This window comes from Vipera ursinii (assembly GCF_947247035.1).
Source record: "Vipera ursinii genome assembly, chromosome: 1".
NCBI classification, from domain to species: Eukaryota; Metazoa; Chordata; class Lepidosauria; order Squamata; family Viperidae; genus Vipera; species Vipera ursinii.
The window spans coordinates 343115619-343129315 of NC_139512.1; the positions used below are offsets into that span (position 1 = coordinate 343115619).

The 13697-nt window shown below is 41.0% G+C and overlaps 1 protein-coding gene across 3 annotated transcripts in view; it reads right to left on the reverse strand.

Moving 5' to 3' along the window:
• The window catches only part of ANKFY1 (ankyrin repeat and FYVE domain containing 1), a 75318-nt gene that overhangs the window by 39290 nt on the left and 22331 nt on the right, over window positions 1–13697 (reverse strand). For all 3 annotated transcript variants that reach the window (XM_083379505.1, XM_083379506.1, XM_083379504.1), the window contains one exon: window positions 2949–3084. In XM_083379505.1, the coding sequence (XP_083235631.1) occupies window positions 2949–3084 (136 nt within the window). The remainder of the gene's footprint in view (window positions 1–2948; window positions 3085–13697) is intronic.

The following is a 13697-nucleotide window of genomic DNA, read 5'->3' on the forward strand; positions in this document are numbered from 1 at the left end:
TTTCAACAGATGCATAAAATGCCTAGACCAATATAGGATTTGTGAGGTAAAAGTGAGGGGACATCAGGATAGTTATCCAGATGCAGGTTATATTTGAGATAGATTTAAAACACCTTTTCAATTAACAAATGTAATATGTTAAAAACCCTTGTATTTGTTGAGATCTTCAAACATGATCTGATTTTTTAAAAATGTACATGATTTCAGCAACCTTTCACTCCATTGTGTGGTTAAAAGTCCCATTCCCCACCCCCCAAACAGTTACTTTGAGGTATTTTAGGCACTTAGTCAACCCTGTTGGCATTTATAGTCTTTTACAGTATCCAGTCACAGGACCATGATTTACAATATTTTTTTTTTTGCCAGAAACTGGTGTTTCCTTCTGGTTACCAGAAAAAAATATCCACTGCGGACAATGCATTCACTTAATGACTGTGGTGTTTGTTTTATGACTGCAGCAAAAAAAGATCATAAAATAGGGCACAGTCACCTGGTGACTTGTCTAATGATGAACACAACTTACAACTGTAATTCTGGACTCAATTATGGTCATAAGTTGAAGACTAACTGTAAAGACATAAGAAATTTACAGGTACCATAAACAGGATTGTTGTTGTTGTTAGTTGCGAAGTCGTGTCCGACCCATCGCGACCCTATGGACAATGTTCCTCCAGGCTTTCCTGTCCTCTACCATCTTCTGGAGTCCATTTAAGCTCACGCCTACTGCTTCAGTGACTCCATCCAGCCACCTCATTCTCTGTCGTCCCCTTCTTCTATTGCCCTCGATCTTTCCCAGCATTAGGCTCTTCTCCAGTGAGTCCTTCCTTCTCATTAGGTGGCCAAAGTATTTGAGTTTTAGCTTCAGGATCTGGCCTTCTAAAGAGCAGTCAGGGTTGATCTCCTCTAGGACTGACCGGTTTGATCGCCTTGCAGTCCAAGGGACTCGCAGGATACATAATATTTATATTACAAACTTTATCTGTTTTGTAGCTTTATTCTATTTTATGAAATTATTATACATTATATATTTCATGTTTATACCTATGTGTTTAGTTACATATTTCAAGAGGAATAAGAACTTAAGACACAGAATGACAAGTTAATCAAGTTAATGGTAAAGTTATATGGATTACCTACGCAAAAGTGAAACACTTTTAACATTAAGATTTAACACTAAGCTAAGGACATCCAAGTCCCAACAATTCTGGATATTTTACATTCTAACAAGACCAGAACAGCAGCAAAAAACCCCACAAGGAATGTGTGTCCAGAAAAAGTAAAAACATACAAATAGAACAAAAACATTTAAAAGAGCTCAGCAATCACCATTCTGCAAGGTTTGGGAAAATAGATATATCTTTAATGCCTTCTAGAATGTCATCTTGTTGAGACTCTTATGAATCTCTGGGAATGCCAGACGCCAGCACAGCAACATATTAGGCACATTCCCAAAACCCCACTAGATGGCATTTTTTAACTGAAAAAATGGTATCGGTATTCTGTCAAATTTTATTAGACAGGAAGAAATTATAGGAGATAGCTGGTCCCTCAAATAATCAAGTGATTTTACAGATGGCAACCAGCACCTTAAAATGCACTCGGAAGCCATCAGGCCACCAGTTCAGCTCCCAAAACAGAGGTGTTACATAGACATATAGTAGCATCTCTTAAAACTGCCTATGACAAACAATATAAAACAAATATAGACTAAAAGTGCTCAGTAGACCAAACAATCTAGATTATAAAGCGTAGTGAGCTAAGAATTTCTTTGGTTATTGTGAAAGGACTTTGGGTCCCAACTGGTGAGAATTATTGGCACCAGATGTGGAACATTAGATGTGTAATTGTTAATTTTTAATGGAATAATAGATTTCTTTATTATTTATTGTGTTATTGCTGTTGCTCTCTATGCACTGTCCAGACTCTTTTTAAGATTGAGGAACATTTAACACACACCCCTCCAAATTATCCCTTAAGATAATTTTACAAACCAAACCACATCTGAGGAAAACCATAAAAATACTGTCCCAAATTTTTGATATGGGAAATATGAAAATAAGAGGATTGATTTGAATAAACCTTTAGCTATATAAATGTAATTAATATTGAGAAAATCATAACTAATAAAGATATTTCAAATACTGATGGGAAATCAAACCTTAACAACAGCACAAAAAACAGGATATTGATTAATGAAGACATTATTGATTTACGAATTGATATTGTTATTTGTATGATATTAGTAAAATGTGATGAAGATGCTTATATCTAACTTAGTATACATTAACAGTACCCAAAATTATAATGGTGTAATGAAGGGGAAATGGAAAAAATATGGAGAAGAAAGGAGGATCAGGGAAAAAATACTGGATTGTGTAGTATTGAAAAATTTATATTGAAGAAGTTAATGTTAAATATTTGAACCCAGACATGTTGTTTACTAAGCACTATAGACTGTAATTTTTTTAAAATAAAACTTTTTATTAAAAAAGGAATCCACTACTGTTCCAAATAGATAGTTCCATTGCTTAATACCTATTTTCATCAAGAAATTCCTTCTAATATTCAGCTTGAATATCCTTTCCTTTCCTTCTAATCCAACAGTTCTCATTCTGCTAACAGCTTCAAGAGAGGAGTGAACTATCCTCTCAACACAACCTCATCCACAAAATTTGGCCTCATACAATCAGCCAAATGATCAATACATCAGCTCCACAACTTAATAGCCTCTTTGGAAAATTCCTGTTTGCTTGCTCTGACTCCCTGGTGCCTGACCCGTTAGTAAAAATAGACCAGTATGCTATGATGAACTAAGGATGGGGAGACCGAAGTTCTAGTCTGCTGTCAAATCCCAGAGCAGCTGGCAAAATAACAATAATTGACATTGGACAAAATAGCCATGCCATGCTAATTAAAATAGAGGCACCACAACTCATTCAGAAGCTTGCCTTTCCCTGAGGAGTTGCAGCTGAAACCTGTTTGCTACTTTCATCAGCTCTGTCAGGAATACATCGTCTTCTCGCAGCTCCAACTCATCTGTGTAAATCCAACGCAGCATTGCCAGGGCCACCTCAGGATCAGCGTCTGGTGGAAGAGCATCAATTATTTTATTCCTATGGGGAGAAACACTGTTTTGCTTTGCAAAAGAGTAGCTTTAACACCCATCAATAAGGAAACAATAGGTAAAATTCAGACTTCTGATCAGTGCCAATCAGCACAAGTCTTCACTCAACCAACCCAAGGAGGAAACACTGGCACAGACACAGATCAGACTGTAACCGAATATGCTATTTTTGGCTTTGGCAGCTCTATGATTCCAAGCAATTGTAGCTTACTGAGAAAACCACGTTAAAAAAAGTTGTTGGCTTAACACAGGTGAACCCAACCAATGTCAACACAAATAGACTTATCAACAGGTGATTTGTAAAGATGAGAGTTTTAAGAAGAAGATCAGCTAGGTCTCTATTATTGCAGATAATGAATCTCAAGAAGTGATCGAATTACAGATAGTCCTCAACTTACAACAGTTCATTTAGTGACTGTTTATAAAGTTACAACAGTACTGGGGAAAAAATGTGACTTATGACAGTTTTTCACACTTATGACCATTGTACAACCCCCATGGGTCACACGATCAAAATTCATATGGTTGGCAACTGGTTCATATTTATGACTGTTGCAGTGCCCTGGGGTCACATGATTCCCTTTTGTGACCTTCTGACAAGCAAATCAATGGGGAAGCCAGATTCGCTTAACAACCATGTTACTAACTTAACAAATGCAATGATTCACTTAACAACTGTGGCAAGAAAAGTTGTAAAACGGGGCAAAACTCACTTAAATGTTTCACTTCGCAATATAAATTTTGAACTCAATTGTGATCGTAACTCGAGGACTACCTGTGTGCAGAGTTTTATATAAAATATGATAATCAGTTCCACCCCGGAGGTACCCGATGCTCCATTCCCTGACCCTCAGGATTTCCCTGGGCCTTGGCCTGCTTTGAAGCAGGCCACTCAACCATGCAAGGGAGCCTAAAGAAAGAATCAGCAGGCAGGGAAACCTTGGCAGGCCATCAGGGGGCTGGATGGGAAGTAGGCCTCAGCATACAGACTGTAACTACATTCTTTAAACTACTTTACATGGCTGAGTGGGCAGCTTCGAAGCAGGCTGAGGCTTGTGGGACTCAGTGGGATAGGTGGGGGGGCAATGCAGGGTCCCTGTAGTCAATCCTAAGAGTGGAAAATGGCAGGGGTACTCAAGTGGCCGTAACTCTGAAACTGGGTTGTACATACCTTTAGGGAAAGAGGTTTGTTGTAACTTTGAACAGTTGCTAAGCAACCAGTTGTAAGTCAAGGATTATTTGTAGTCTATTATGTTGTTGGAATTCAGCCACAGAAAAAGGTTTATTGATAAATAAAAATAAGGATGCTCTATTCTTATCAGGATGCAACTAAAAAAATTGGTTTTAACTTTTGTAGTGCTGGTTTTTTAATTCCCTGTAAACCGCCCTGAGTCCTCAGGGAAAGGGCGGTATATAAATGTAATAAAATAAATAAAATAAATAAATAAAAAAACCTAAACAATAATCTAATTCCATAGTCTGTTCAGCAATCTCTTTTACCGATGACACTATTATTTGATTAATCCTTTTATAGCTAAGGAAAAAAGTATAACCTTTGGCTAGAATATTACACATATTGCTATGAAAAATTTAAAAATACATAATGATACATGATACATCATGATAATAATAACATGATGATGATGATGATGATGATGATGATGATGATGATGATGTTGGAAGGGACCTTGGAGATTTCCTAGTCCAACCCCATTCAGGCAGGAAACCCTGTAAACCATTTCAGACAAATGATTGTCCAGTCTCTTCTTAAAAATTTACAGTGTTGGAGCATTCACTGCCTCTGGAGGCAGGTTGTTCCACTAATTAATTGTTCTAACTGTCAGGAAATTTCTCCTTAGTTCTAGGTTGCTTTTGCTCTTTGATTAGTTTCCATCCGTTGCTTCTTGTCCTGCCTTCAGATGCTTTGGAGAATAGCTTGACTCCCTGTTCTTTGTGGCAACCCCTGAGATATTGGAACACTGCTATCATGTCACCCCTCGTCCTTCTCTTCATTAAACTAGACAGACCCAGTGCAGATCCCGGTTGGCCCCCTGGTTTACCAAGGAGCTCCGGGAGATGAAGCACCGGAAAAGACGCCTAGAGAGCTGTTGGAGATCCAGTGGGTCTGAATCTGATCAAACACAGCTAAGAACTTATCTGAAGTCTTACCTAGTGGTGATGGAAGCGGCAAAGCATGTTTACTTTTCCGCTCTCATTGCGTCCACAGATAACCGCCCAGCTGCATTGTTCAGAGTGACCCGCTCCCTGTTTAACCAGGGACTGAGGGATGACCCCTTGCAAGGTAGGGCTGAGGAATTTGTACAGTATCTGTAGGACAAAATCACTCAGATCCGGACAGGCCTGGACTCCGACTGGGCGGAATTCGGCAAAGTGGAGGGGGCAGGTCTTGAGGATTCCATTTGGGGTGAGTTTGACCCTGTGACTCTGGATAATGTGGACAGGATCATGGGTAAACTGAGCGCTACCACTTGTTTACTCAACCCATGTCCCTCCTGGTTGGTTTCGGCCACCTGGGAGGTGACAGGGGGCTGGCTCCAGGCAGTTGTCAACGCTTCTTTGATAGAGGGTATCTTCCCCTCCACCTTGAAAGAGGCGGTGGTAAGGCCCCTCCTCAAGAAGCCTGCCCTGGACACGGCCTCGTTGAATAACTACCGTCCTGTCTCCAACCTTCGCTTTGTAGCGAAGGTTGTTGAGAGTGTGGTGGCGCGTCAGTTCCCGCAATTCCTGGAGGAAGCGGACTATCTGGACCCGTACCAGTCCGGTTTCAGGCCCAGCTACAGCACAGAAACAACATTGGTCGCACTGGTTGATGACCTCTGTTGGGCCCGGGACAGGCCCGGGGTACTTGCAAGACCACCTGCTGCCATTGTCAACCTCCAATCGCCTGGTTCGCTCCCACAGAATCAGCCTCCTCAGGGTGCCGTCTGCCAGGCAATGCCGGCTGGCAACCTCCAGGGGGAGAGCTTTCTCTGTGGGTGCGCCGACCCTCTGGAATGAACTACCTCCGGAGCTGCGGATGGCCCCTGACCTTCGGTCCTTCCGCCGTGACCTGAAGACTTGGTTGTTTCAACAAGCGGATCTGGACTGACAATGTATTTTAATTAGATTTTACTGGATCTTAAACTGTCATTTTATCTTTGTATTTACTAGTTTAATTCTTTTTAAACTTTTCATTTCATGTTTTTTCTTTTTTAATTTTTATTGTTGTGAGCCGCCCTGAGTCCTTAGGGAGAAGGGCAGCATATAAATTTAAGTAAATAAATAAATAAATACCCAATTCCAGCAACCGTTCCTGTTGTGACTCAGGGCCAGCCTGTGGGTCCGACAGCCGGCTGCGATGTATCGGATGACTCAGATGTGGGGGAGGAGGGAAACGAACCGGCTGATGATGATTTGGAGGCTTTGCAGAGTCCTCAGCCGGGGACCTCTTCTCAGCTGCGTGAGCCCGAGAGTGCGGAGGAAGATGACCCACAGCTGGCCCTGTTCAAGGACGCCCGACGCAGGAGGCAGTCGAGCAGGAACAAACAAAGAAAGGCTGTGAGACTCCTCGGGAGGAGGCACAGGGAGACCACGCCCTGAGCTCTCTATAAAAGGAGTGTTTGGGGAGGGGCTGGTTGCTGAAAGCAACTTTTCCGCTTGAGAAGACAAGCTCTTGTGTTTTTGTTAACTGCGTAATTAAATCTTGGCAGATGCCTTTTAGCCTTGGAAGCTTTCCAGTCTCTTCTTCTTAATTAGGGGTTTTGCCTTTACAAGGCCAGAAGAGGGCTGGTTCAGAACAGTTCCTTATGTTTTAGCCTCCAGTCCCCGTCATCTTTGTTGCTCTTCTCTGTACTCTTTCTAGAGTCTCAAAATCTTTTTTTTACACCCTGATGACCAAAACTGGATGCAGTATTCCAAGTGTGACCTTACCAAAGCATTGTAAAGTGGTATTAATACTTCATGTGATCTTGATTCTATCCCTCTGTTAATGCAGCCTAGCATTGTGTTGTTGGCTTTTTTGGCAGCTGCAGCACACTGCTGGCTCATATTTAAGTGATTGTCCACTAGGACTCCAAGATCCCTCTCACAATTGCTACTATTGAGCAAGGTACCACCTATACTGTACCTGTGCATTTGGTTTTTCTTCCCTAAAAGTAGAACCTTACTTATTTCACCATTGAATTTCATTTTGTTAGATAGTGCCCAGTGTTCAAGTCTGTCCAGATCCTCCTGTATCTTAAGCCTATCTTCTGGAGTATTGGCTATTCCTGCTAGCTTGGTGTTGTCTGCAAATTTGATGAGTTGCCCATCTATCCCCTCATCCAAATTATTAAGATGTTGAAGAGCACTGGGCCCAGGACAGAGCCCTGGGCACCCAACCTCACACTTCCATGTAGATGCAGTTCCACTGAGGACCACACACTGAGTACAGCCAGTCAGCCACCTACAAATCCATATGGTGGTGATACCGTCTAACCCACATTTTTCTATCTTTTCAAAAAGTAGGTTGTGGTCTACTTTATCAAATGCCTTACTGAAGTCCAAGTAAATTATATCCACAGCATTCCTCTGGTCCACTAATTTTTCACCTGGTCAAAGAATGCAATAACTTTTGTCTGGCATGATGTATTTTTGCCAAACTCATGTTGGCTTTTGGTAATGACTTTGTTTGCCTCTAGGTGTTCACTGATTCATTGCTTGATTATCTTTTCCAGAATCTTCCCAAGTACTGAGGTCAAGCTGATAGGTCTGTAGTTTCCTGGATCCATTTTCCCCACTTTTTTGAAGATAGGAACTACATCAGCTCTTTTCCAGTCCTCTGGTAGATCCAGAATCTTTGACAGATATAGTTCAGTGGTTCTAGTTCCTTCAGAACCTTGGGGTGTAATCCATCTGGTCCTTGTGATTTGAATTCATCTAGGGTGGAAAAGTGCTCACTTTTCTTGCCTATCTTAACTTGTGTTTCTAATCTGCCTCTTTTTACTTCCCATCCCTTTTTTGTTATATCATTTTTTTTCAAATTGTCAAGTTGAAGTGAAGTTTGCCCTCTTTTGATAGATTTATAAACAATCTTGGACCTTCTCATACTGAAGAGTGGGGCATTAATAAATAAAAATGTTGTCAGGAGAGCTCTATTTTTAAAATATTGATTTATTTTATGGTATTCCCTTGTCCAATGTTGTACAAATTCTCAGAGCCTACAGATCCAATAATAGACATTAACAAAATGTGTGACAAAATTCTGATTTAATATTGCTTTAGTTTAACATGTTAAAATGATGTGTACATCTGCAAAGTAGTAAGGCATGAGTAGTATAGTACTGTCTTGTGAATTAACAAATGCCTTTTATTCCTTGCTTTTATGCTTCTTTGTCAGATTTTTAAGCTGCAAGATTTGTTAACTATGAGGTAAACATATCTCACAATATGTTTACTAAATATACATTTAGAAATATCCAAAATGAATATATAAACAGATTCTCATTACTTATGCCTCCACAGTTACTCTTTTAAGGCCAAGATCTTAATGATGTAAAGAACTGAAAGAGCTGTTGGCATTTACTTTTCAGGGGTGAAAAGCAGTATATGATAACACTGTTTGCTGTGAACTATTAGAAATTAACACAAGATGGGGCCAGCCCATGAACCTCAGAAACTAATAATAGCAATACTATTAATGATATTTATAACTGTTGCAAGATGAATGCTGGCTGTGTGGCCACCTTCTAAAAAGCAGAGCAGTCTGGCTGAATTACTAATATTAGAAGGGGTCTTACAGCCAGGGGCATATGGGACAAGACAGCCATAAAAACATGCTACCTTTTTATGAGGTTTAATAAGGAGTCCTTGTTCAAATACCCCAAAGGCATTACAATCCCTGATATTATTATGTCCCTGTTCACCGCCCTGAGTCCTTCGGGAGAAGGGCAGTATACAAATCAAATAAAATAAATAAATAAATAAATTATTTGACTGGTCCTCTTCAACTCTCTCCATTCATCTTATTTCAACACCAGAAAATAGGCTATAAGCAAGTGACATTGATGTGAAAATACTTCAAATTCCTATTTTCATGGGGATTAGACTAGCAAATTGGGGTAGCAGATCCTATCAGAAAAAAGGATAGGGCCTAATTAAAATCTGCAGTTGGCTATATACATGCACCCCTTTTGGACATCACTTGCTCTCAGCCCAATATATTTTGTGCATCTATTTAAAAAATGGGTGAGGAAAAAATTATTAATTTTACCAGTAAATTGCTTCAAGGAAAACACATATTGGGTAGCCGCTCAGAATAGGTATTTATAACAGTGTTTAGTCTGATTAGAAAGGTTTAAAGGGATACAGTTAAATCACAAAACCACACAAAATTATGACAGAGCCATAAACACTCAAGAGAGGCCACTTAGGAGCAATTACATCTAATGCTCTTATCATCTCTGAATTCCAGAGCTTGGTTAGGTATGTGGTAGAACTGCTTTCCAGGCTATCAGGAAGACAACAAAATGCCTGCTGGATATCAGTCAGATCCTAACTGCTATGACTTCATTTTAGAAGTCATAGGTACCAGCAAGTTGGATGGTAATGAAGAAAAAAAATAACTTTGAACAAAGACAGATTATACTGTCTTCTATCTTCAAATTATTATCCATTTGATCTAACATAAACACCATATGCATCAAATGGTTGCTTAAAAGAGTCAAATGTGGATTTGGGTTTGCCTCGCCATCCTATATGAACCCAGCCACTGTAGATTGTAGCTTGATGTGTTGTGTGAACAAGGGTGGCTTATTGTGAAGGGGGAACCCCACTGTCCTAGCCTACTCAGTTAACAATGGAGCTGAAAAGGAATTTAAACATAGGTCTGTACTAGACCAAGTCACATGCATTAGAACTGTAACTCAATCAGCATAAAGCTTTTAGAATATCTGGGTTATACTAAAACAGCCCTCATCGCACCTCAACAGGGGCTTTTCCTGAAATAAATTACAAAATGCTGGGGGCAGGGAATCCAGTAAAATCCCATATTTATTTATTCAGGAGTACATTTTAGGGCAGGGGTAGGCAACCTTGGCTCTTTTATGACTTGTGGACTTCCAACTCCCAGAATTCCTGAGCCAGCCATAGTTCTTCTGTGGACTGGGGGGGGGAACGTGAGTTCGCATGGTGCCTGCATCCCTTGGATGGGGTTTCGCTTGTTTGCGTGGCCCAGTTTCTGGCATGCCGGGGCCGAGTGCCGGTCCACGAACTGGGGGGTTGGGGACCCCTGCTTTGAAAGAAGTATTCGAATTTAGAATCTGATTTGGCATCTGTGAACATTTCACAACACAACAACTTAATATACTTTTTTTATAGTTATGGAAGATCAGAGTAGTGAAAATTTCAAATACCCTTTACATAGGCTTTAATAATTTTATGACACACAAATTATATGCCATTATTACTAATTTTAGCAGACATTAATGGTTGTGCTATTTGGGGGAATATAAATTATATACCACTATTACTAATTTTAGCAGATAGAATAGAATAGAGCTGGAAAGGACCATGGAGGTCCAGCTCAAGCAGGAGAACCTATACCATTTCAGACTGTCTAGTCTCTTAAAAACCTCCAGTGATTGAGCGCCCACGTTTTCTGGAGGCAAGCTGTTCCACTGGTTAACTGTCCTCACTGTTGGAAGTTTCTCTTTAATTCCAGGTTGCTTCTCTCTTTAATCAGTTTCCAATCAGTTTCTTATCCTGCTCTTTGGTGCTTTAGAGAATAATTTGACCCCCTCTTCTTTGTGGTAGCCCCTCAAATACTGAAATATTGCTATCATGTCACCCCTATTTCTTCTTTTCTTTAGACTAGCTGCTAAACCCAATTCCTGCAGCCGTTCTTCATATGTTTTAGTCTCCAGGCCTTTGATCATCAGTTGCTCTTCTCTGAATTCTTTCCAAGCTCTCAACACCTTTTTTGTGATATGGTGACCAAAATTGGCAGCAGTATTCCAGGTGTGGTCTTACTAGGGTTTTATGAAGCGGTACTAATACTTTGTATGATCTTGATTCCATGCCTCTGTTTATACAACCCAGGATTGTATTAGTTTTTTTAGCTGCTGCTGCACACTGCTGATTCACAGTCAAGTGATCATCCACTAAGACTCCAAGGTCCCTCTCACAGTTACTGTTTTTGAGCCAGGTCTCACCTTATCTGTATTTATACCTTTGATTTTTCCTGCCTACATGTAAAATTTTGCTTTTCTCCACATTAAAGTTCATTTTGTTGGATAGTGCCCATTATTCAAGTTTGTCAAGATCTTTTTGGATCCTGAGCTAGTCTTCTGAGATGTTGGCTATTCCTGACAGTTTAGTGTCATCTGCAAATTTGATGAGTTTCCCTTCTGTTCCCTCATCTAAGTCATTGATGAAGATATTGAAGAGTACTAGGCCAAAGACGGAGCCTTGTGGTACCACACTGCTTACTTCTCTCCATGTGGATGTAGTGCCATTGAGGACTACTCGTTGAGTAGTTTGTCAGCCAGCTACAAATCCATCTGGTGGTGATGTTGTCTATTCCGCCTGTTTGTAGCTTACCAAGAAGTAGGAGGGGTCTACTTTGTGAAATACCTTACTGAAATCTAAGTATACTACGTCAACGGCATTTCGCTAGTCTATTAATTTAGTCACTTTATCAAAGAATGAAATAAGATTGGTTTGGCATGATCTGTTTTTAACAAATCCGTGCTGACTACTAGTTATAACTTTGTTTGCTTCTAGATGTTAATGATTGTGTTATTTTGGGGAATGTACATGTAAACCTATAAAACTGCCTACCTGAATCTACCAATTACTTAGGATAACTTCAATCTGATTGGTAGTGTATTCATTCTTTATGAGATTAGTGTTGTGGAACCCAATGCATTTTAAGATACAGAGATTTACATTCCTAAGAAAAAAAAAGAAATGGAAAAAAGTCTTCTGGAATGTTTCTCATTATAGATCAGTTATTTTCAAGCAACAAAACTCTTTTTAACACAGTGTGTTAAAGAATGAAACAGATAGTCCTCAACGTACAACCATAACTGTTAAGTGAGGTTTGTCTCATTTGATAACCTATTTGCTTCAGCTAAACAAATCACTCCAGTTGTTAAATGAATCATGCAATCATTAAGCAAAGCCAGCTTTCCTCACTGACTTTGCTTATTGGAAGCCGGCTGGGAAGGTTACAACAGGTGATCAAACAATCCCAGGACAGTGCAGTTTCCATAAATATATGCCAGTTGCTAAGGGCATGAATTCTGATCGTATGACCATGGGGATGCTGTAACAGTATGAAAATCGGTCATAAATAAATTTTTTTCAAAGTCATGGTAACTTTAAATGGTCACTAAATAAAAGGTTGTAAGTCTGGGACTACCTGTACATTAATGTCAGCCTTACAAGATAAACCAGATAGAAATCACAACTAGATGAGCTGATTTTACTTTATATTAAAATTACATTGACAAAATCTTGCAAGTCTGAAAGTACAATTATCTCCCCTTCTCCTATACAGCCTGAGAAACTAGGAGTGTCTCTGTTGTGACTCAGGGCCAGCCTGTGGGTCCGACAGCCGGCTCCGACGTATCGGAGGACTCAGATGAGGGGGAGGAGGGAGACGAACCGGCTGATGATGGTTTGGAGGCTTTGCAGAGTCCTCAGCCGGGGACCTCTTCTCAGCTGCGTGAGCCCGAGAGTGCGGAGGATGATGACCCACAGCTGGCCCTGTTCAAGGACGCCCGACGCAGGAGGCAGTCGAGCAGGAACAAACAAAGAAAGGCTATGGGACTCCTCGGGAGGAGGCACAGGGAGACCACGCCCTGAGCTCTCTATAAAAGGAGTGTTTGGGGAGGGGCTGGTTGCTGAAAGCAACTTTTCCGCTTGAGAAGACAAGCTCTAGTGTTTTTGTTAACTGCGTAATTAAATCTTGGCAGAAGCCTTTTAGCCTTGGACGCTCTCCAGTCTCTTCTTTCTGATAAGGGGTTTGTTAGAAGAGGGCTGGTTCAGAACAGTTTGCTTTCAGCCTCCCACCCCTTACAACTACGATGGAGCAGCTTCTTGCCGAGAATGCTCAGCTCACCCAGCAACTCACTTTGCTGGCAGCTCAAGTGGGGCAACTACAAGCCCAGGTACATGCTGCACCCCCACCCAGGAGGAAATGTCAGATAGCTATGCCGGATAAATTTGCTGGCAATCCAGAACTGTTTCCTGCCTTCCTGGGACAATGCCAGCTTTTTATCAGCGTGAGAGCAGCTGATTTCCCCACTGACCGAGATAAGGTGGGTTTCGTGTTGAGCCTTCTGTCGGGAGATGCAGCTCGTTGGGGCACGCCTCTGCTGGCACAGCCTAGCCCTTTGTTGGATAACTTTGGGGGGTTTTGTGACCATATGCGCCTCATGTATGAGGACCCAATTAAGGCGCAGACGGCCACCCGACGCCTGAAAGCTTTGAGGCAGGGTCAGCGCCCCCTACAGGCCTACATCAGCGATTTCCGGCTGCTTAGCCAGGATTCCGCCTGGAATGAGGCTGCGCTCGTGGATGCCTTCCAGGA